Source organism: Sipha flava, unplaced genomic scaffold, assembly GCF_003268045.1.
Source record: "Sipha flava isolate LNK unplaced genomic scaffold, YSA_version1 39_pilon_pilon, whole genome shotgun sequence".
Lineage (NCBI taxonomy): Eukaryota > Metazoa > Arthropoda > Insecta > Hemiptera > Aphididae > Sipha > Sipha flava.
This window is the reverse complement of record NW_020273107.1, coordinates 439,412-461,314: the sequence shown is the minus strand read 5'-3', so window position 1 is coordinate 461,314 and position 21,903 is coordinate 439,412. Positions and strand designations below refer to the sequence as shown.

Here is a 21,903-nt window from a genome sequence, read left to right as displayed (position 1 = left end):
TAATAATAATAATAATAATAATAATAATAATAATAATAATAATAATAATAATAATAATAATAATAATAATAATGCTTACTTACGTACTACTTGTACGAATAGAACAAAATGTCTAGGATCTTCATGGAAAGGAGCTCTTATAATATTCTACTAAATTTTGAAACGTTCTATTATGCTGCTAATCCACGTCTTAATTCCTTTCGTTGGGATGATTCTCTGTTTCTTCCGGATGGACAAAACAATTCTCAAAAAACTTCAGTTTTTTGTGATGAAATTAGTTGATTAATATTGAATTGTTATGTATTTCGTACAAAATCTATGACTCTGTTTTCGTCCTGACCGTTAGGTATGTTATATAATATATGTTGATTTTTCTTTTATGCTTTGATTTTCATAATTTATCAAATTCAGGATATTTGTGTTGTTTTCAGACTCTTCTAACTTTGTAAGTTATTTTAAAATTCCATAAAATTTTTTTAGATTTCTAGTTTAGTATTTGCTTCAGTTAGTTATTTAAAAAAAAAATTTAGTATAACATTACGTATTTATTCTCAGAATACGAATTCCCCAATGTCAATAATTATAACTAATTATCAATTATACACTGTACGAGATAAAGTTTTATGTTTTTATAAAGTCTATTTGATATATTTTTTGACAAAATTGAGTATACCGGTGTTCCCATAACTGTTTCACATTGTAAACTTCCCTTATCGACTTAAAACCGATTAAAATGTCAATTATCAAATTAAACGGTAAAATAAACGTTGAAATTGCCGATCCCCAGTAAATTGTTTTTACTGCATTAGTCGGCCAGCATTATCGTTACTGTTTACCAAAATACTCAACTCAGTTACGCGAGAGAAGAGGATTTCAACCTCGTAGCATTTTGCAGTGTTATTAAATAACATATCAGTCTTTAGTTTAAGGCTCGTTTTTATTTTATTAAAATAATATTTGGTCTATTGTTTTGTACATAATATTGTTTGCAAGACAGACTTGTCACTGAATCATGTAAACATTTGATATTACACTGATGAATTCAACTTGTGGTTTTTCTGCACGAGCACTTTGGTAAATTCGTATTTATTAAATAAGTAGCGGTGGCGTGAAACTTTATTCTTAACAAAACACTTGAAATGTTCATCTTTGCTTAAATTCAGTTACAATAAGATTCAGCGATTTGTTTAAATTTATGTTCTGTTTTAGATATTTATTACGTGCGATTCTGGATAATTGCTATTATAATGAAATATTATAATATCTGAATAAGCTAATCGATTTTCTTTGTGATAATACAACACTTTAAATAATTATTTAAAGTATATTAACTTGTTATTGTGACAAATATACTGTGAAATATTATAAAATATTCTATGGTCCTATTTTAATAAATACCTGAAACCTACAAAATACTAATTTCTGTTTTAGAAAATATTCATTCTTACAATCATGTTGTCATCGTCAATGACAAACATAGACCGAGTGTGGGTTTCAAAAATACTTATTCTGAGTTTGACATTGACAATGACAACTGGGTATGGTTCTAGAAATGCTGAAATAAAACATTTATGGTTTGTGAATTCGTATTGAAATGTAGTATACTGTTTTCAATGTAAAACGATAATGTTGTCTTATTCGTTTTAATTTATCATAGTGTTTTAGTTTTTATACTATGACCGTAAGCGATTATTCATGTTCAGAGAGCATTAATGTCTGCAATAAATGTATTTTAGTAGAATATTTGAATATTTCTTACTTTAATTTTTAAACAGTTGTTCATGATATTTTAATATTTGTATGGTTGATTTTAATTTTATTAGACTATTTAATATTTGTAAACATATTATTTATGAGACATGATTATCATTCTTAATAAATTTTTCTAAAAAATGTTTTATTTACTGTTAAACACAATTACATGAATTTATAGAAATATATGAAATAGGTACAATAGAATTTTTATTTAACGAAATATTGTTGGGAATTGTGATTTCACGTGTTAATTTAAGGCTCATATTATATTGCGAACCTAATGTTTCTATATTGAAATTATGTATCTAATACAGGTTTATTTAAAATATTTTAATATACAATAGTTTTTTTTAATGATTTGTTCTTAAATATACACTCAAATGATCGTTTAATAAATTACAATTAAACTATTGTCAATACAAATATGTTAATAACTAGTTATAAATAAATATTAAGTAAATCTCTATTTACCAATGCAATTATATCTGTTTTACCTATGATTTAGTACAACTAAAAAATATTTTATAGTAATAAATTCAACTAAAAGAAATTCACAGTTCTAAAAATAAAAATGAGCGATTGAACATGTTTTATTTTAGTTTGTACACATCACATGTAAATTTACAGTTTCCCTGATATTTGTTATAAATAATAAGGGTGAATGGTTAGTGGCGTTAAATTTCAAGACCTTGTACTAAACAACTTAATAATACGTAATTAATCTATTGAGTTTATTGTTATAGTAAACATGTGTTACTAATGGTTATGCAAAGCTTATACATCGTTAAATTTTTGTTTATTTTTAATTTAGAGTCTATAAAATAAATATGAGTATTATGTACGTTTACAAATGTTCAAAATTATTTTTAATTGATATATAAGATAATAATATCCTTGTTAAAACCGTATAAGTTTTGTAGAACAACCATCAAATAAAATTTTAGAATTTTAGATAAATATTAACCATTGCAAAGTTATAGATATAAATGCACCAACATAATTTATCATTGTTTATAATATTGTGGAACCATGTTAATTATATGTATCATTATATTATATGTATTTTAGACATTTATTTATTCTATGAATGTGATTTTAAACAATTTTATTTTTTTATTTTTTTGTGTATTTTTATTGACTATAATAAAATGTTAATGTATACAAGCTGTTTTTGAAAGAATATATGTACAATATAATCCACATATGCAAAATTTTAAGTAATCTAAATCTATTAAAACGTTTTAGAGATATTTTGCTGTTAATTTATTTTTCAATCAATTGGTAGTAATAATGTACTGAAATTATACCGAAAAAAATTAAATTTAATACAGATGTCAAGAAGGAAGTTATATTATTACTTTTGAAACAACAATTCATTTTTGTCGTAGATAATTTTTATAAGTTATTCGTAAATTATAATTTAGTTATAATTAATTTATTTTATCTGGATTTATACTGAAAAAGTTATAAATATATTTCGTTATAAAAGTAACAAGTGCATTTAGCATAGGGGTGGTTAACTTTTATAGTTTTTCTGGGTTGTCGTGATCCACAAAAAAAAAAAAAAAGTCACTAAACAAAAATATATTTTATATGCTTACAGGTTCTTTATAATTAAAATTTTAATAAGTAATAATAATTTTAATATTACACATAATATGTATTTTAATATATTATATCCAATATCCAATACGTTGTCTGTCGGGATAGATACTTTCCAGTGTACTGACAGAGTTTTTTTTTATTACCTACTATATTATATTGCCTTTATTATTTATTTATATATTAGTTATTTACCTAATTTTTATATTCGTGGGTTAAACAAAGATATAAAAATTTGCATACAAAAAATAAAAATGAAATAAATATTTTCATAGTATTCCGAAAAAATTCGAAAAAAATTAAAGGGAATCGCAATCGACCTGTTGGCTACCCATGATTTATACAATAGTAATATCATTTCTAATATGAAGTTTATGCAATATTTTTTTAATTTAAGTTTACACTATGGTCTTATACTCGTATATTGAGTGTTTTTGTCACATTGTTTTTGAATGTAAACTTATCAAACCTATCATTTGATTAAGCGCTAAAAATAGTTATCATAGAAAATCGAATATAAACTATTACACCAAGGAACGTATGAATTGAAAGTTCTTTTATTTTTCGAAAACAAATATTTTATTATCAGAGTAATATAGTTAAAATATTGGTTAAACAGTTTTCAATTTTTATATTATTCATGAAATAATTTATGTGGTGTTATATATTACTTATAATATATTATATATTTTATTACAGCTATGTTAATGGTGCGTGTTATATTCAATTATAACATTGTTTTTCATAGAATAAATTTTTACATACTACAATTTGTTTTATTTCAAAATTAATTTTTTATGTTTTAAATTTAAAAAAGTATTTCAGATGTATTATAAGCATTTAAAAAACAAGTACATATTTTTCTGAGTTTAGCCTCTACTGATAATGTTGAATTTTTTTTACAAAATTGAACCAACCGCTATCTTATATTTATGTTTAGATTAATACACAGAAAAAATAACATTTTCTTTCTAAAATTCGATCGTAACATTAATTATATGAATAAACTGATTATTGTTTTGAGTTTTGTTGGAAAATATATTAACACTGCATTTAAGTTTTTTTTAAATTATTATTTATTGGGTATTATTTTATTGCAATCATAGTTAAAAGAAATGGAAAACGACGTTGTACAAATATTTTTGGACTAATCTTTGTTACAATATGATATATATTCTCTATATTTTCTTAATCATCCAAAAATATTCAATTCATGAATCAAGTATTTATTAAAACCGTTTTGATTTATACGAAATTTACTCGATATAAATTACAATCTCACTGCAGTACATGTAGTACTTAAATTTTAACATTTTAATATGTTCCCACATAAAATATCTAATTAACACATATAAAAATGTCGAAAATAAATTTGTATTAAAGAAAACAAAAGTAATGTTCTAAACTAAATTATTCTTCAATAGCTGATTAATGTTGTTTTTAATATATATATATATATATATATATATATTATTAATTTAATTGTGTTCTAATGTGTTGTGACGAATACATCGAGAGGGACTATAAATTATAATTTGAACCGAAAATGTTTTAATACTTCTAGTCGGCATTCATTCATTTAAATTAAAACAGAAATCCCAATACGTGATATTTTAACGTATATTTTATAAAGTATAAAATATTTATATAACTACGACATATAGGAAATGTATATTTTGTTATTCGATATTTTTATTTGTGAAATCATGTACAGTATTTTTTAGATCAGGGGTGGTCAATTTTTAAAAATGTGTGATTTACTTTTGAGTTCTTCTATGTTGCCACGATCGACAAAAAAAAAAATTGTATGTAAAATATAAATAAGTAATACTAATTTTAATTTTACAATTTTATATAGCACGTATTTTAATGTATATTTTATCAATTTACACGAATGTGATAAATACCGTTATTTAATACGGAATGTACATTAGATTGTGTTCAATATACCTACATACCTATTCGATCTCGATGTATAATTTCGTTTTTCATAGTTATTTATTTCTAGATATTATTACCATACATTGCCTTCATTAGTTGTTATTATTTTAATTTTTATATTTGTGGATTAAACAAAAATATAAAAATGTGTAAAAAATAAATATATATTTTAATTGTTTTCTGAAAAAATTCGAAGAAAAATGAATGGGAGTCGCAATCGATTCGAATTCATTTCGCGATCATCCTGTTAGCCAACCCTACCTAAGACTATATAGCGTATAACAACACACTCAGTTTCTTTGGACCAAGTGTTTTTATTATATTAAAAAGAATTGATATAAAGTATAGGAGTATACATTATATTACATTATATTTGTAATTTACTTTGCGCTCAATTCTATATTATAACCTGCAATAGAATATGATAGGTTCATTTATCATGTTATAAACGATAAATTTAACTTTTTTTAATTGAGTGTGTACTTTAGGAAGTAAAAATATGCATATAATTAATGAAATATATTTATTTAAAACACTTGATTTGTTAAACGTGCGCTTTTAATATAAATACTGTATTATTATTAATTCTTTATTCTAATGATTGTTACTATCTAAATGCGAAAATTTATATTGAATTATTTTATATTTTTACACCATACGCTTATATAATATGTTTTCCAGATCTTTACTTATTTCGCTGTACTCTATGATTATAAAATTATGTTATACATATTTTTTTAAATAGAACTTTTTTCTTTCCGTATAGTAAATAAATAAAATACTTATGAAAATGTTCAATTTAAATTTATTTTATAGCATTTTACGAAATTATTATTTGTTCACATTTTATGGATCACTATAAATGTATCATAGCAAATCACAGATAAATAACGTAGACGATGATTGCAAGGATTTCAAATTTGAAAATTAGAGTGACATTTTAAAAAGTGATTATTCTTAAATAGTAGTATAATATTATAATACTAAGTATAACTTCCTGCCGTCGTTTTCTAGGACTTGAATAATGATAGGAAATAAAAAATCATTTATTTATGTAAAATATTAATAGAACACAAGTACACATAAGTTGTATATGTATACAATTATAAATAAATATTTATTTCTGGATTTGAATAGTATTTAGTAATATACGGTTTAAGCTGAAGTTGATTAACTTACGCGTGTTATAAAATCATAACAGACTTCATAAGACGAAATACACATAAGATGACATAAGAAAAATCTGTGATATTAATTAGAAAACTATTCGGAACAGCAAAAATAAATAAAATGTTATGCTCGTAATCAATCTTACTGAATTATACTTGGTTAATTATATTATGTGATGATTACATAATATCAATGGTTGGAAATAATATCTTATGAATACTATTAGTTTTTAAGTGGAATGTGAATGCCGATGTAATGACATCCTTGATAAATATTTTACAAAACTGATGTTAAATCGGTTATTTATTTGATAAATTAAACATTAATAGGTTTAACAGCGACAACAGATATCAAAATGCAATACCTTTAGTCGGAAGAATTTTTTCTCGAGACGAAAAAGATAATGTATATAAATGTATAATACGTATTTGAATTTATTAAATTTTCGTATTCAATGAAATTTTTGGAAGTATGTTACTTTTAAAAAGGAATATTTCAAAAACTGCATAAATACAACTTAAATACAACGTACTGTATGAATACATAGATTTTAATTATTTTTGATTATTATTTTTGCAGAATATACAGATGTTAATTATTTGAAATTTAAAAAGAAGCGAGTAAAGAGCAAAACTTATACTCGACTTATAATTCATTGAGATACCTTTTTTTTTGGTTAAATAATTTAATATTTTTTTGTTTTTCCTTTTACTAACTTCAATGTAAGATGAAATCAATATTTATTTCTGCAAAATAAAATAACGCGCTAAACTAACCATATAACCTAAACACCAAACGTATTTATTGAATCAAATACTATTGAAAAAAACCGTTTTGTTATGAGATAACAGTATTTATAGTAAAATTGTTTTCCGTCATCAATTTTATCGTACTACAAACTTAAGTTTTAACAGTCACACATATAGTGGTATTGAAAATGTAACAGTATTTCATTGTAAACAGTTATCATAATCATACGGTATTATGCTTAAGAAGTATAACTATAACAACTAAATCAACGTTGATAAGACAATGAATACAATATTTTATGAATAATAAACTGTGAAGTTTATGTGTGCTTATGGGTTTGTGAAACTTTTGTTTATTGGCGCCATATGTTTACTTTTTGTTTAAATTAAAATCATACTTATTACGCGATGTTAATATGAAGAATCAAAAGTATCTGGTGCAATGTAGGTGATATTTTACACACAACATATACCCATCCGAGTTAAATTACACAATAAACATTAGGACAAAGTAGATTGGTTTTTATGTTGAAAACTTTTCGCTGCTGATAATGTATCGAGGTAATGGGCGTGAAATATTGAGGTTTACCATGTATATAATATATATTATATAAGTTTAATTGGATAGATTCATATTATGACGAAAAAAGTCTTGAATATCGTTAAACATCTTGGTATATTTTGTGCGAGTTGTGGGCATTTGAATTTGGGTGGTCATCAATTTGTACTGTAAATGTAAATGTTGATCACTTACATGTTAATGGGAAACGATTTAATTTACAATACTTCAGTTTTTTTTAATATATACATATTTATTTATTATAAACAGTCCATATATTACACACTTTATTAGCTACTGTTAATACAATTTTTCACTTTTTCGTGGTGAAATGGTTATTATATGGTATCATGTATGCTGTTTATATACCGATGTTTATTCCCATACCATTAAATAAATTAATTCTACTCTTGACCGATTATTTTTAATAGTTTCTAATTTTTGGCTATCTTATGCTCGATGAGTGCGTGTTTTATGAGCAATGATGTATTTGTTTCTATACATTTTTTCGCCTCTCATCTTCACGATAGTACTCCTACGGCAAGATATTTTTCAACGAATTAATTTAGAAAACTATCAAACATTTTAATTTTTTTTACCAATTTTCAACCAAACCGGAAACTTTTGTCATTATCTTTTTTCCTCTGTTTATTACAGTTAACAGAAAAAAAACTCGTAATTTGTTCACCAACAACTTCCATTCGTTAAACATGTATCATAGTAATATTCATGTATGTTTATTAAAACAAAAAATTGGGTTTCTGTTTATTGTTGTTGTTTACGAGACCATATAATATTGGTCTTCGTAATTTTTATCGCAATTTTATTATATTATATTATCATATGGTTAAATTTATTTCAGATTGTTTACATTTTTAATACCGATTGTAGTTTGTACTATGTATCGGATACTATTTTTTTTGTAGTGATGAATTTACTTGCTTTTTTCTAGTATTTCAGATTCAAAAAGAGGTCGAGTAACTTAATTAATATTTACGACCTTTATTCGTTATCGTGTGCTAACGGAGAGTTAAACCGAATTTATCGTGATTGCTGTTCAACCCGCTAGCATTTCCACAAATTTCAATTTGAAATGTCCAAGTCTCACATTCGACTAGATTGTTTATACAGAAAAAGTATATAGGCCACAGCTATGGTATAAATTATATATTGGACAAGCTAATACATGCGTTGTAAAATATCGTTATACTTCACGAAGAATGATAGATGATAAATCCGTTCTTCCAATGTGTTTCTTGCAATTTATCACTATATAATCTAAAAAAAGTGATAATTATTCGTCCATAATGTCTTTATCTGCGTGGGCGAAAAAGTTTTCGATGTCAGCTATGACGAATCATACGAATAAATCATATCGTATAAATCATATACGAATCATGCTACGGAAAAATCGCATTAAACATCATTCCCCGGTTATTTCAGCGGTTTCGATTTTTGACGATCTAACGATGATTTACCAGTAAAAAAGTTTAAACCGATGACTGCTGTCTACGGAATTCATAAATGTTATATACATTATCGGGTTTTTTTGATGAATTAATCATTTTAAGTTTTCTTTTGTACTAGAATAATTTAGTAGATATTTTGATTTATTTAATAAATTAGGTGTTTCATAAAAAATCGAGTGCTTCAATGGGAATAAAAAAATTATTAAAATAATTTAATTTCAATATTTAATATATTTATTTATTTATTTAATTATATAATATATTATAACCATTTAAGTTTTGAAAAACATCCTACAAATGTTTAAGATTCAAATAGATAGATAAATAAATAGATATGTATTCTTATACATTTATGTTAATATTTTCTATCACTAAACTATATAACAAGAAAAATATTTTATAAAGCTAATATAACAATTTTATAATAATAATAATATTATATTATATAATATAAATAATAATTTTTATTTAAACGTGAATATTAAACAATTTTCAATATTACGTACCTTTTTTTTTTGCATTATTATTATAGCAAATTATGTACCTTATAATTAAAGTATTTTAGTGTATAGTTTAGAAATCTATACACTTTTTATGCAATCAGGTATAGTATACTCATAATTTAATCATCATTTTTTTTACTTTATTTATCGTTGGTTTTTGTTTAAATCAAAATCATATTAATGAATAAATAATGATTAAGATATAATATACTCATATTATCCTTTATAATATAATACGGCAGTCAGGAAAATAATTATTTTAAACAAATCAATACAGAAAAAAGAAAGAAATTTAAATAAGACTCGAAATAAAATAATTCATTAAGCAAAACGAAAAGCTATATATGATTTAACTAGAAGTATAAATGAAACATTAGAATACGATAGTTAAAATATTAAATAAAAGTCAGTGGTAATACTCTTAAGAGTAGTAAGTATAAAATAGTTGAGTCATTATTGATTTCATTTATATTTGATGGATAGTGTGTGCGTATGACAATGATTAGTAATGGTAATCATTTTTGAAGTACAAACTTTTTTGTTATTGGTATAATATGGTATGCTTTGGTAGACTATTTTTTGTATAGTTTTTAATACAGTAAATAATCAGTCGAGAAGATTGAAATAAAGCACGTAAACGGATGTCAGAATGAATATTTACCTAAATTATTGTATCTTAGGAACATTTGAAAGTTAGATACAAGACATCAATTGATTTAAAATATATTTCGAAATATTGGTGTTTCAACTATCATTTTCTGTTTGGCTGGAAATTTTTTAATACATAATTAGTGTTTGGTGAAGTATTTTCTATACATGAATCATTTATTAAAATTGATTTGAATTCAAACTTAATATTGAATTTCAAAAACATTGTGTTTATATCATTCATATCAACATTTATAATGTTAATATATATTTAAAAAAATTATTGCCGACCAATAGTATTGCTTTTCAGATTTCATTTAGATACTTTTCCATTATTTTTTTGTTCTTCTTTTTTAAATACCAAGACAACTAAATTCCGATTTAAAACTTGTATGCCAAATCTTTTTTTATGCGACAGTATCGGTATTGTTAAATTTATAATGAGAGAATTATATTAACTAAATAAATCTAAGATGTCATTGTTGAAACTTAAAAATATTCAATTGTGATCGATCAGATATAAATATTCAGTAAAACACGATGTATTTTTTTTGTTTGTAAACAAAACCTATCAATGAAGTGGTTTTATACAGAAAAATAAATTTAAACAATTGTCAGTCTCGTTTTGTTGAAGCAATCCTTCTTCGTAATTAGAACGAGCTGATGAGCGGGTGAACTATAGTCTTACTCAACATTGAGTGGAAGTACAGAATTGCATGTAGAAAAAATATATTTCAAATAATATAAAACGCTTTTGTGTTAACGACCAGGGAAAATTATTATTATTATTTTTTTTTTAAATGTAATTGAAACTGATTTTTTTGAATTCTATTTGATTAAAGTTCTATATGAGTAAGATGTAGGTACACCGGTAGCAATGAGGAAACTGTTTGATAAGCACACGGGGTTGTAATTATATATTGTCTGTACCTGTTACGATGCAGTTAGTATTATATTGTGGATTTCGTGGATTATGACTAAGATTAATTACACGTGTACTGTACATGGCCGTTTACGATGGATCAGTCAGTGGAAATCAAACGCGTAAGAAGGAGAAAAACGATTGTCGAGGGACGACGTGTTAAAAATAATAATAATAATAATCTGTTGTGAACAGTAGCTGAATCGGATGGAAAATGGAAAGGTAAAACCTATAATGGACTATTGTGACAGCTCCAGGTATGACTTTAATGGACGAATTGAAAAATAACGGAGTACGGCTGATGGACACAGTTAGACGCGCGTCCTGTGGCATTTATCTTTAAGCCCAAATAAAATTTTTCAATAAACAAGGGTCTCAAAACAACGGGTCGTGTGGTGGTGACATAATAAGAATAAATCGCCTCGAGGAGTGAAAACGGTTACAAAGTTTTCGCGATTAAACAGTAAGTATCTTTGCAGTCGAAAAATTTCGGCACTCAACGACTAATCTTTAGTGTAGGATAAGTTCACGATTATATTTCGTTATTAATTTCAGAGATTAAGGTTTGCACGGATAAAAGTGATTGTATTAGAATTGTTATCGAAAAAAAAAATTTAAATAATTCTTTTGAACATGAAAAAACAAATGTTTGTCGTTTCTAGGGAAATATAAATATATTTTGTGACGCCTTGACATGTCACAACTAATTTTCGACGCAGCGAATATGTTAAACAATTCATACACATGAAACCTTTGGACTATCTTTTGTTAAATTATAAATGAAAATAAGATGATAACCAGTGGTTAAAGTGTGAAAAATGTTGTAGGGAGACTATATTCATCAAAAATTGAGGAGCGTTCCCTTACCTAATTCTAAATCTTACCAACCTTTTTTAGGAAACCCATGAGGCATAAGCCTCTTCTGTTACACGTATATGTTCATAAAAACTTTATTTTCATAGGGTGTAAAAACAAATTTCCTCCAAAGAAAAATAATTCTATACATATGCCTGCTCAGTAAAAATAAATTGAAATACATAGTAGGTAATGTTTAAAAAACTTAACTTAAACTTAACAAAACTAAAAAGAAAGAATTACTAATCTTGCTAGTTGTTGGTCAACGTAGACAGTAACAAATACGTATTCTTCACATGATGTGTGTACTATTTATAAAGGTGCGTACATACGATCGAATAAAAGTGACGAATGCCCACGTATGTTCGCAAGTAACCCATTGTGCGAGCGTGTAGACGTGTGCGTGAGCATTCGGATCTATTTGTCAACGTTCGTCGAATAGGTCACATGGCGAGCTGATCACTCTCGGTATTTTAGCTTTGCTCAAAGAAACACCAAGTTCGAAACACCACATTCGAGTTATCGTGTGGACGGTTATTTTTGTTTTGTGTTGTGCGTCGTATGCCAGTGAGAATAAATATTTTTTATTTTTAAAGAGCGGATTTTTAGGTTCTTAAGAGCTTAAATATGATGTTAATATGTTCAAAAAAAAACCTTCAAATAATCTCTAAATATTCCTTAAATTTGTAAATATGTGATAATATGATTTTTTTTCTTAAATAGTTCAATAAAAACATTAAATTACTGTTATGGGCCATTCCTTTGCTAACAGGTAAATTATTTAAATATAAAAATATAAAACAGTTCATACATAGGAGTATAAATATAATAAAATTATATATAAAAAACAAAATAGTTAAATAAAAACAATGAACAACTTGTATGCACCATTCTTTGGTAAAAGATAAATTATTTAAACGGAAAAATGGATAACAGTTCCATACATAGGAATATAAATATAATAATCAAATTTTTTTTTCCTAGAAAAATCACAACTCGAGAAATTAATAAAATATGTTTTTTTTTTTGAATAATAATTGAATATATTTAAAAATATGAAAAATAGGCTAAATATTCTCTAACGTCCAAAATATGCTAAAATATGCAAAACGAACTCTATGATGGATAAATCGTCCACATTTTTTATCCTCGTAAATCTGCATAAAGCCAATAAAAATATGTAAAAACTTAAAGACCTGCTCTCTAGTTATTTCATACAAATAAAGCTATACAACTATTTTGGTTAGTTAAGTACATTTTACTTTGAAAAAAATGGACTGGAATAGCAAATTATGTTTTGAATTAATCGAAGAATATCAGAATATTCAGAAGACATACGAGGGAAATTTTGAAAATGCAAAATATTTTCAACAAACTGTATATAATCAGGGACGGCTCCAGTGGAGGCTAGGGGCCGTGGCCCCCTCCCAAGCCCATACCGTATTTATAAAAAAACTAGCTGAATTACCCGTCGTTTCCTGGTTTAAGTATATAAATGTATGTAACCTGCCAAGATTAAATTTTGTTAAATCTATTGAAATTTAAATTAATTAAGATTTTTGAAATAATATTTTATACATATTAATTTAGTTTTTAAGATAATGATTATTATCATAACCTATTCGATAAGTTATAGCTTACAACTACCTGAACCTCTCTACAGTTTGGTATTCTGTTGAATACATATAGCATCTCACTTCTCCGAATATTTTACCTTTTGTCAATAAGTTCATGGTCTTTTTGACTTTTAACCGAAACACTCTTGCAATTATATCATGTCGATCATATGATCTTTGACCGGGAAGTAAAGAGCTCATTTATCTCGTCCCAGCGAGGATTACTTTTAAAAGTAATAAAAAGGTCAGGACGACCGTAATGTCTAACGTAGGTCATTGCATCTTGTGTTCTTTCGTGCATGTACCTTGGCCCACCAGTAAAAGTTGACGGGAGTATAACCATTCGGCCTAACTGATTAGTTTCTATGTCTCGTCGTCCAATCGCATCTTTTAAATGAATATAACTATCTGCACGCAATTTGGCTTGGTTGTTTTTGATGTAATTTAGTCTTTCAGTTTCAATTTTAGCGTATTCATCTACCAAATATTGACTGAAAAGAGAACGATAATGAACTAAATAGTTGTCTTCCCCTTCTCTAACCATTATTCTATATGAGTAAAAACTTGATGCAGAGACAGTTTTTTTAAGCGGTAACTTGGTTTTTGGATCGCGTTGTGGTATATTGATTGCATACCCATCATCCCCCCAACAAAACATTAAAGGGTACTGCAGTGCGTCGTATGCTCGATGTATCTCACTGATACGGTGAAGTGAGTTACTTCGGTTTTCGAGGATGATGTCTCTTCGATCAAACTGCTGATCTACTAACACTAAAGCAACTTCATTTGCCGTTGGTGCATTATACCTGCCTCTATGTTCTTCTGGTGGTTTTTTATCTGCATGTATTACAACTTTAAATGATTCTGAAGGAGGTATTTTATCGATGGTAAATTGTAATGATCAATTGTAAATTATGCGGTGGCATGCCTAGTAAATCCAATGAGTTTAAAAACTCTGTTGGATAATTTACAACTTCAGTAGCATCGCAAACTGTATCTAGATTTGTATAACACCAAGTTTTCTGGTAACAAATTTTGTATCTTGAGATTCAATTCGTTGACCTCCACATTTTTTGCTACTAAAATTGCTCTTTCTATTATATTGCCCATCTCCAATATCTAACAATTGTTTTGAGAATCTTTTGCACGCAGCTTTTTTTGATTGAATCGAAATCGAAGTATCGAAATCGTTCGCTATCTATCTTTATATATATTTCGACCATGAATTGTTGACAAAGCTTATGCATCGTAAAATAACTTAGTCCTGATCGCGTCTAATCATCAACCGATATACATAATAATTTTTTGAACTAACATTCTTATTTGTTTTGGCACCTGTTGCGGGATCTTTTTGTTTAATATTTATGCAATACCCGTCATTTACTATCAAAAATAAAATTAATAGTTTTTAAATAGTTTTTAAAAGTTTTTTAATAATTTAATTTTTTAATAGTTTTATTTAATATAATTAATTTTCAATAGCGCAGTTATCGACCTGGTCAAAAGATATTAAACCGATTTCAACCCTTTAAATTCAAAATTTCGAAAAATCCTTTCTTAGCGCACGTCTATATCATAATAGCTATCTGTATGCCAAATTTCAGCCAGATCCGTTCAATGGTATGAGCTGTGCATTGATAGCAGTCAATCAGCTTACTATTTTATATATACAGATGTATATTGTATACAAAAAATGCATATTACTACCATACGACACACATAAGTACGTAGATAGAGCTATAAAGGTATGACGGTTGAAAGGAGTTTCTCCACACTTCGGAGACTAAAAACCTGGCTTCGTTCAATGATGACTGAAGATAGACTATCAGCATTATGTCTTATTAATGTATACCATAAAGCAGAGCTTGGCTAAAGAAATATTAGAGTTGCACATCCTGTTTGTTTTACAGAAGTGAAAAAAATATGACATTCGCTTCGTTTACATATAATAAATAATACATACTAACATCAATATTAAATAATATTATATTATACGTCATAATGTATATAGATTTTAATAATTTAAATAACAAATTCCTTTAATCTAATTTTAAAATTACTTCTTTTTTGTGACAACTTACTTATCACGAGTATCACTATATTCAAATTGGTGATGTTTGTTTGTAGCATCTGGAAACACACCATTGAAATAATGTTGTTGCTTATCCTTTGTTCTTGTAGTTCTATGTTTTTTGCTGTTCATCTATTTGAAAATTGATATATTAGGATTCCAATCATACTAGGGAGGCATGTTATAGTTAATGTATAAATACATATTTTCAGTTGAAATATTCGTGGTGGAACGTAATGGAGATTTTAATAAATTACTAATACCGTAGTTTTAATCTATTGATATTAATAGATAAATATTTATTATCAATGTTTTAATCATAATTTCTAATAATTCCAGAAAACAAAATAATGTCAAACGGTACCTATGTTACAAACTCATAGACATTTAGAATTAATTATTAAAAATTCAAATCATATTTTTTTTATGAACTGCACAACATTTAAATAAGAACTGCACATTTTAATTTAGAATTGGACATTATGTACACAACTATACATTAGCGCAAGCTCTGTCATAAAGTAGATATTCTAGATCAAATAGATCATACTATTGATATTTTTGCCAATTTTAAAAATAGACGACTTGAATTTGTGTTGTAAAAATTGTTGTTTTCTTTTTATTATAAGATTTTGTAAAATTATAACTTAGCCCCTCTAACCAAGGCTCTGGAGCCGCCCCTGAATATTATTCAGCAAATTTAATCCTCTATCTGTATTGTTCTTGTACATTTTTGAAATCCACCAGTGGCGATTACGTCGAGCCTTTTTTTTTTTTTTAATCAATTCATGAATTACTATAAAACCTGCGCACACACTTGAAGTTTGTCATTCATCATTTATTACAACTTTAAACTATTGTTAAATTAAATCAATTAAAGACACTTTAATTTAATTTTTAATGTAATTTAACATAGGTATGTACTTCACTCAATATAAATATAAAAAATTATCGGCTACTGAAAAACATCTTATTGCAGGAAAGCTGGAATAGGAGCGAATAGGTAAATATTGTTCGACTTTTTTTGTCGCACATTTTGCACAAACGAACAAACAAAATTCATACGAATGCTCACGCATTCTCACATGTTCGCGATGTGCGACGCACAAAAATACTCTCGTGTGTACATACCTTAAGTGTCTATTCTCCATCACAATTTAATATTTATACTATTTATAATTATTCTATTCTGTATATTTATTCTAAATAATAGTCGATATTAAAGTGTATAGTACTAAGCGTTAATATTATGCGTTTAATATTAAGTTATTATATTAATTTATATTATTTTTATATAAAAGTGATAGTGATCACTATAATTTTAGAGCTAAGGTAATAACCACTCAGGGATCATCAATAATTAGACACAGCGTCAATTAAATTAATCCATGGTGTACATTATCTACCATTTTTGCTTATAGTTATACCTACATATTATTTCTTCGATTTTTTTTTCTACTTGTTCAAATTAATCAAGAAATAAAATTTTATGTAATATTGTAATATTATCCCAACAAAAACACTACATCGAACTCCGTGTAAAAAATTGCTAAGTTAAAAAAAACTGGTCATCTTCAGCATTATAAAGATGTGATATCATGAATAATTGCTAAGTACACTAAATTTAAAAAAAAATGTATTCTATCTCAATAATTTATTTACTTTGCGATAATTTATTTCAACAAATAAACACGTCTATTCGTAACTGGATTATTTAAAAAATTTCCATTAGAAATGTTACTAAATTTGTTTTGTAAAAATGTCTTAATTACTAATTTATAAATAAAATAAACTATCGCAAAGTAAATAAATTATTGAGATAGAACACATTTTTTTTAAATTTAGTCTAATTACAAATTATATATATCACATCTTTATAATGCTGAAGATGACCAGTTTTTTTTGACTTAGCAATTTTTTACACGGAGTTTGACGAAGTGTTTTAGTTGGGTCATCAGTAGTTTTTTTATAACATATTATTATGTACCACCGGCATGTGATATGATTTGCAGGTTTTTATGTTTTTATTTATTTATTTATTATATTATTATTATGTTTGTTTATTTAATGTTTTATTAAATTTTTTTTTAAAATCATTTTCAATTTTTTCCCATTGTTATAATACGATCATATTTAAATTAATATTAAATTTAATTTTTCGTTCATTTATTGTTCTTATGTCAGATTGGTTGATATTATTATATTATTGTTTATTTGAATTTTCTCTAATATGTTTGCATATGAGTATATAGGATCATTTTTTTGTTTCATATTCTCGGTTAATTCATCATATGTAAACAATTTTTCCCACAAACGTATAGTTCCTAACGCATTTATATATTTATCACATTTTTTGGCCTACATTGGAGACAATTCATTTAAAGGTGGTAAGTGGAGTAAACTGTAAATTGTGTTTGTGTAAAATAGTTCTGTATACTTGGAATGATAAGACTGCCCTAAGACAAATTTAAGAAAATTATAGTTTAGGTCATTAGTAGCTGTAATACTAGGTGTATAGTTAATATTCTTATTTATTATTTCTTTTAGATTTTTTAATGCCTTTTGATAAATAACTAAATTTTTTTTTCAGTATGTAAGAATCCACTTCAAAATTCTATATACATTAGTTCTAAATGTATAAAGTGGCATATTTTATTTACCCAGAAGTTTATTTTATTAAATTATTTTATCATAAGTTTAATTTATTTGTCCATTTTTCTATGCTTCCATAAAATGGAAATAGTTTTCTTTGATTTTTACACATTTTTTTTTTTTTTGGTTTTAGTGATAGAATTATTTTTTGAACTTTCAACCATACATGATATAATATTATAGTATTCGTGTTTTTTTTTTTAAATAGTTCTTTGTTTTCGTATTTTATTTTTATATGCTTTACAAATAATTTTAGAAATTTTAGGAAGCAATTTAGATAATAATGATTAATATTAATTGTTGACGATCCACACGGCCCACTACAACAATGGAATACAATTACACGTGGTTTCGTATACTATGGCGCGAATACACACATGAATAATGAACGTACACACTAACACACTGATTATTGAATCATATCAGAAGTATACTTATACATTGTGTAGGTATATAAACATTGTATAATATACAAGTACTGACAAAAATATGATCTGCACATCGATTGATAACACAAACGCACTAATCCGTCCATTCATTAGGTCTGTAGCCTTGGCTAAAGAAAATGGGCAAACTCTGGCTCGTATAATGTACTACGGTAGTGACCGTTCCGCTTTTTTTTTTTTTACTTAGCTTCGCGCCATTACCGTCGCGCTGGATAATAAGTATTGTATATTCAATATTGTATTTTAGTGACCAATGCCATTAAGCGTCCACTCGGATTTTTGGCGACTTAAATTAAAGATTATGCATAATCTTACCTTAAATTAGAAGGGAGGCTCCGTCCCCCCACTTTAACCAACAGTGATAATAGAAATTATCGAATTGCTAGGAGTTTTTGAAATCCTGTCTTTTAATCTTACTTAAATGTAAATTATTCTCGAGTGTAAAGTAAATACGTCGTATAGATTTATTATCGTTAATATTTAATCTTATATTTTTCAAAAATAATTTGAGTACCTATACTTTTTAATACCAAAATCTGTTTAGTTCCAAAATTTTGTCTGATCTGAATGAATTAATTTGACTTCAACAATAGTAAATATTATCATTAGTGCCGTAGACATTTTACTAATTGATTTCAGGTATGATAATTAGCGAGTTGGATACGATTCATAAATTATTTCTTACGAAGTTGTATGCATTTATCTTTGTATCAGATTATTATTATAGAGTTCTTTTTAACTGTAATTGTTAACGTTCAAATGATTTATTACAATTTCTTTATATTAATTAGATTAAATGAATCAGTATATCAAATGTTTGTGTAAGACTCGTGTATACTTACATTTACCCTTGTGTTTGATAGTTCTTTTCCGAAATATTTTAAATATCGAAAAGTTACTCTTAGAGTCTGTGTAATATTTAGTATTTCGAATCGAAATTTTCCCGAAGAATTGCTTAAGAAGTGTTTAATAGTATTTTCAGAACGGAAAACGTATAAAACGAAAAATCAATAGTAGTATTATCTACCGTTGTGAATAACCATTATAAAAAAATTAACTATTTTCTATTAATTTCACAAAAATCTAAAATCATTAAATGATATTATTTATGTTTTTATTTTATTTCTTTTGCATGGTTGATGTATTATTGTTTTCTATAAATAATGTCAAATTTTCAAATTATTCATAATATTTTAATTCATGAGCTATCAAGTAGAAATTGTCAAAACGAATTAATTACGGTTAAAAACAGTCGATTTAAGTATAAAAAGTTCGTTAACGGTGTATTATAATGTATTTGAAAATGCTGATAAAAAATACGTATTTTTTTTTTCAGGTGACGATGACCGATTACCAATATGGACTTTCTAACATTCAGGACAATCATATTTTACAGCAGATCATCGCGAAACGGAAAAAAATGTGCGAATCGCTCTTGGACGACCCGCTAAGTGAGTTTTTCGTAGAAAAATATCGAATCTATATTTCATTGTGTTTTTCAACTGCTACATAATATAATATAGCGGTCAGAAATCGCAATGGACAGTGGCTTCAATCTTTGTAAAAATAATGCAAATAATAACGACTAACAAGCCAAAATGGAAAATATACCGTCTGCAACACGTGGGTTGAGGCTCCACAGCACACGTACACTTACAGTATATACATACAGGTTTTAAAGTTCAAACGGACGTTTGATACGACGTAATAACATTCGCTCTTGAACTGCATCAGCATACCGTTTAATTTACTCAAACCAAAAGTTTTGCCGGTTATACCGTTCAGCGTTTTTCGTGTCCCTTATGAACGTATAATACTCGACGCTTCTGCGAGTGCGTTTGACAAATTTATCATGTTTTTGTTCAAATAATGTGACGTCCTGGGACTAAACTAATTTGACATGATATGCACGCTCGTCGTTCGCTCGGAAAACACGTATTTGTAATAATTCCCAGACATAGTGCATTGTAAAGATTAAAGTGCGTAAGTACAAGCATAAATGTGATTCTAAATGTTCAAGTGATGGATAGCTTGCATCAAAAAAAATAAAAATAAAAAATGAATGAACTCTATGGCTTCCGAGCTATGTCGATTCACGGTATGACATGGCAGCCAAAATGTGTGTGTAATATTGATGTACGATCTAAAAAAAATAGAGTATACAATGTTCCTCTGATCGTGATGCTGTAGAGTTGAAAAGTAAAATAAAATATGTTTGATTTAACAAATCAGAGAAAACCTTTGTGAAATTTAATTTGATACCAGGTCGTACATTTTGTTCGTGTTTAATAAACAGTATTAACATAAAGCCACGATAAAGAGATAAAGAGATATGTGTGGTTTTACGTCCCTATTTGTTCTATTCCACAATGAACCACATTGTATTCTATAAAATGTCGAAGACCAAATTTGTTTTGTTTTATATTTGTATTATTATTATTATATTTTAATCATTTATACAAACAAAAACGTTAGCTTTAACCACAAAAATGATAAAAACCAATTTACTAAATTACACAAATAAACACTAAAACATAAAACCTGGGATCTCTGGATGAATAATTTAACAGTGATCCTAATTTTTATAAAGTCTTTTTTTTTTTTACTTTAGAGTGAGATAACTGTTGGTTTTACTGCGATACGAGGTATTTTTTTTCCCAAAAGACATCTTTAATTTTCTAATAAAAGTGCTCAATAATTTCGTAATTGAAAATCATTGCTTTTTTTTTAATATCAGCAATATTGTCATAATATTATGAAATATTCATGGCGAAATTTATATGATTTTGGATGTATTCAATTTTAAAATTTCGCGGAAAGAACACTAATTTATTGTTTTGAATATTCAGTACATTTCTAAAATCATTTTTTAAAATTAATTATTATGTTATATTTTTAGTTACATTGAACACTTAAAGTTTTGAAACAAACTATTTATAATAGTA

The 21,903-nt window shown here is 26.3% G+C and overlaps 1 protein-coding gene across 4 annotated transcripts in view; it reads left to right on the top strand.

Annotated features, from left to right (window-relative positions):
- LOC112688476 (calcitonin gene-related peptide type 1 receptor-like) overlaps positions 1 to 21,903 on the top strand; it is a 106,888-nt gene that overhangs the window by 8,515 nt on the left and 76,470 nt on the right. For all 4 annotated transcript variants that reach the window (XR_003149064.1, XM_025561666.1, XM_025561667.1 and 1 more), the window contains exon 3: positions 20,295 to 20,409. Coding sequence is in view for 3 of the 4 variants with exons in the window: in XM_025561666.1 (XP_025417451.1) it covers positions 20,301 to 20,409 (109 nt within the window). In the remaining variant the exon portion in view is untranslated. The remainder of the gene's footprint in view (positions 1 to 20,294; positions 20,410 to 21,903) is intronic.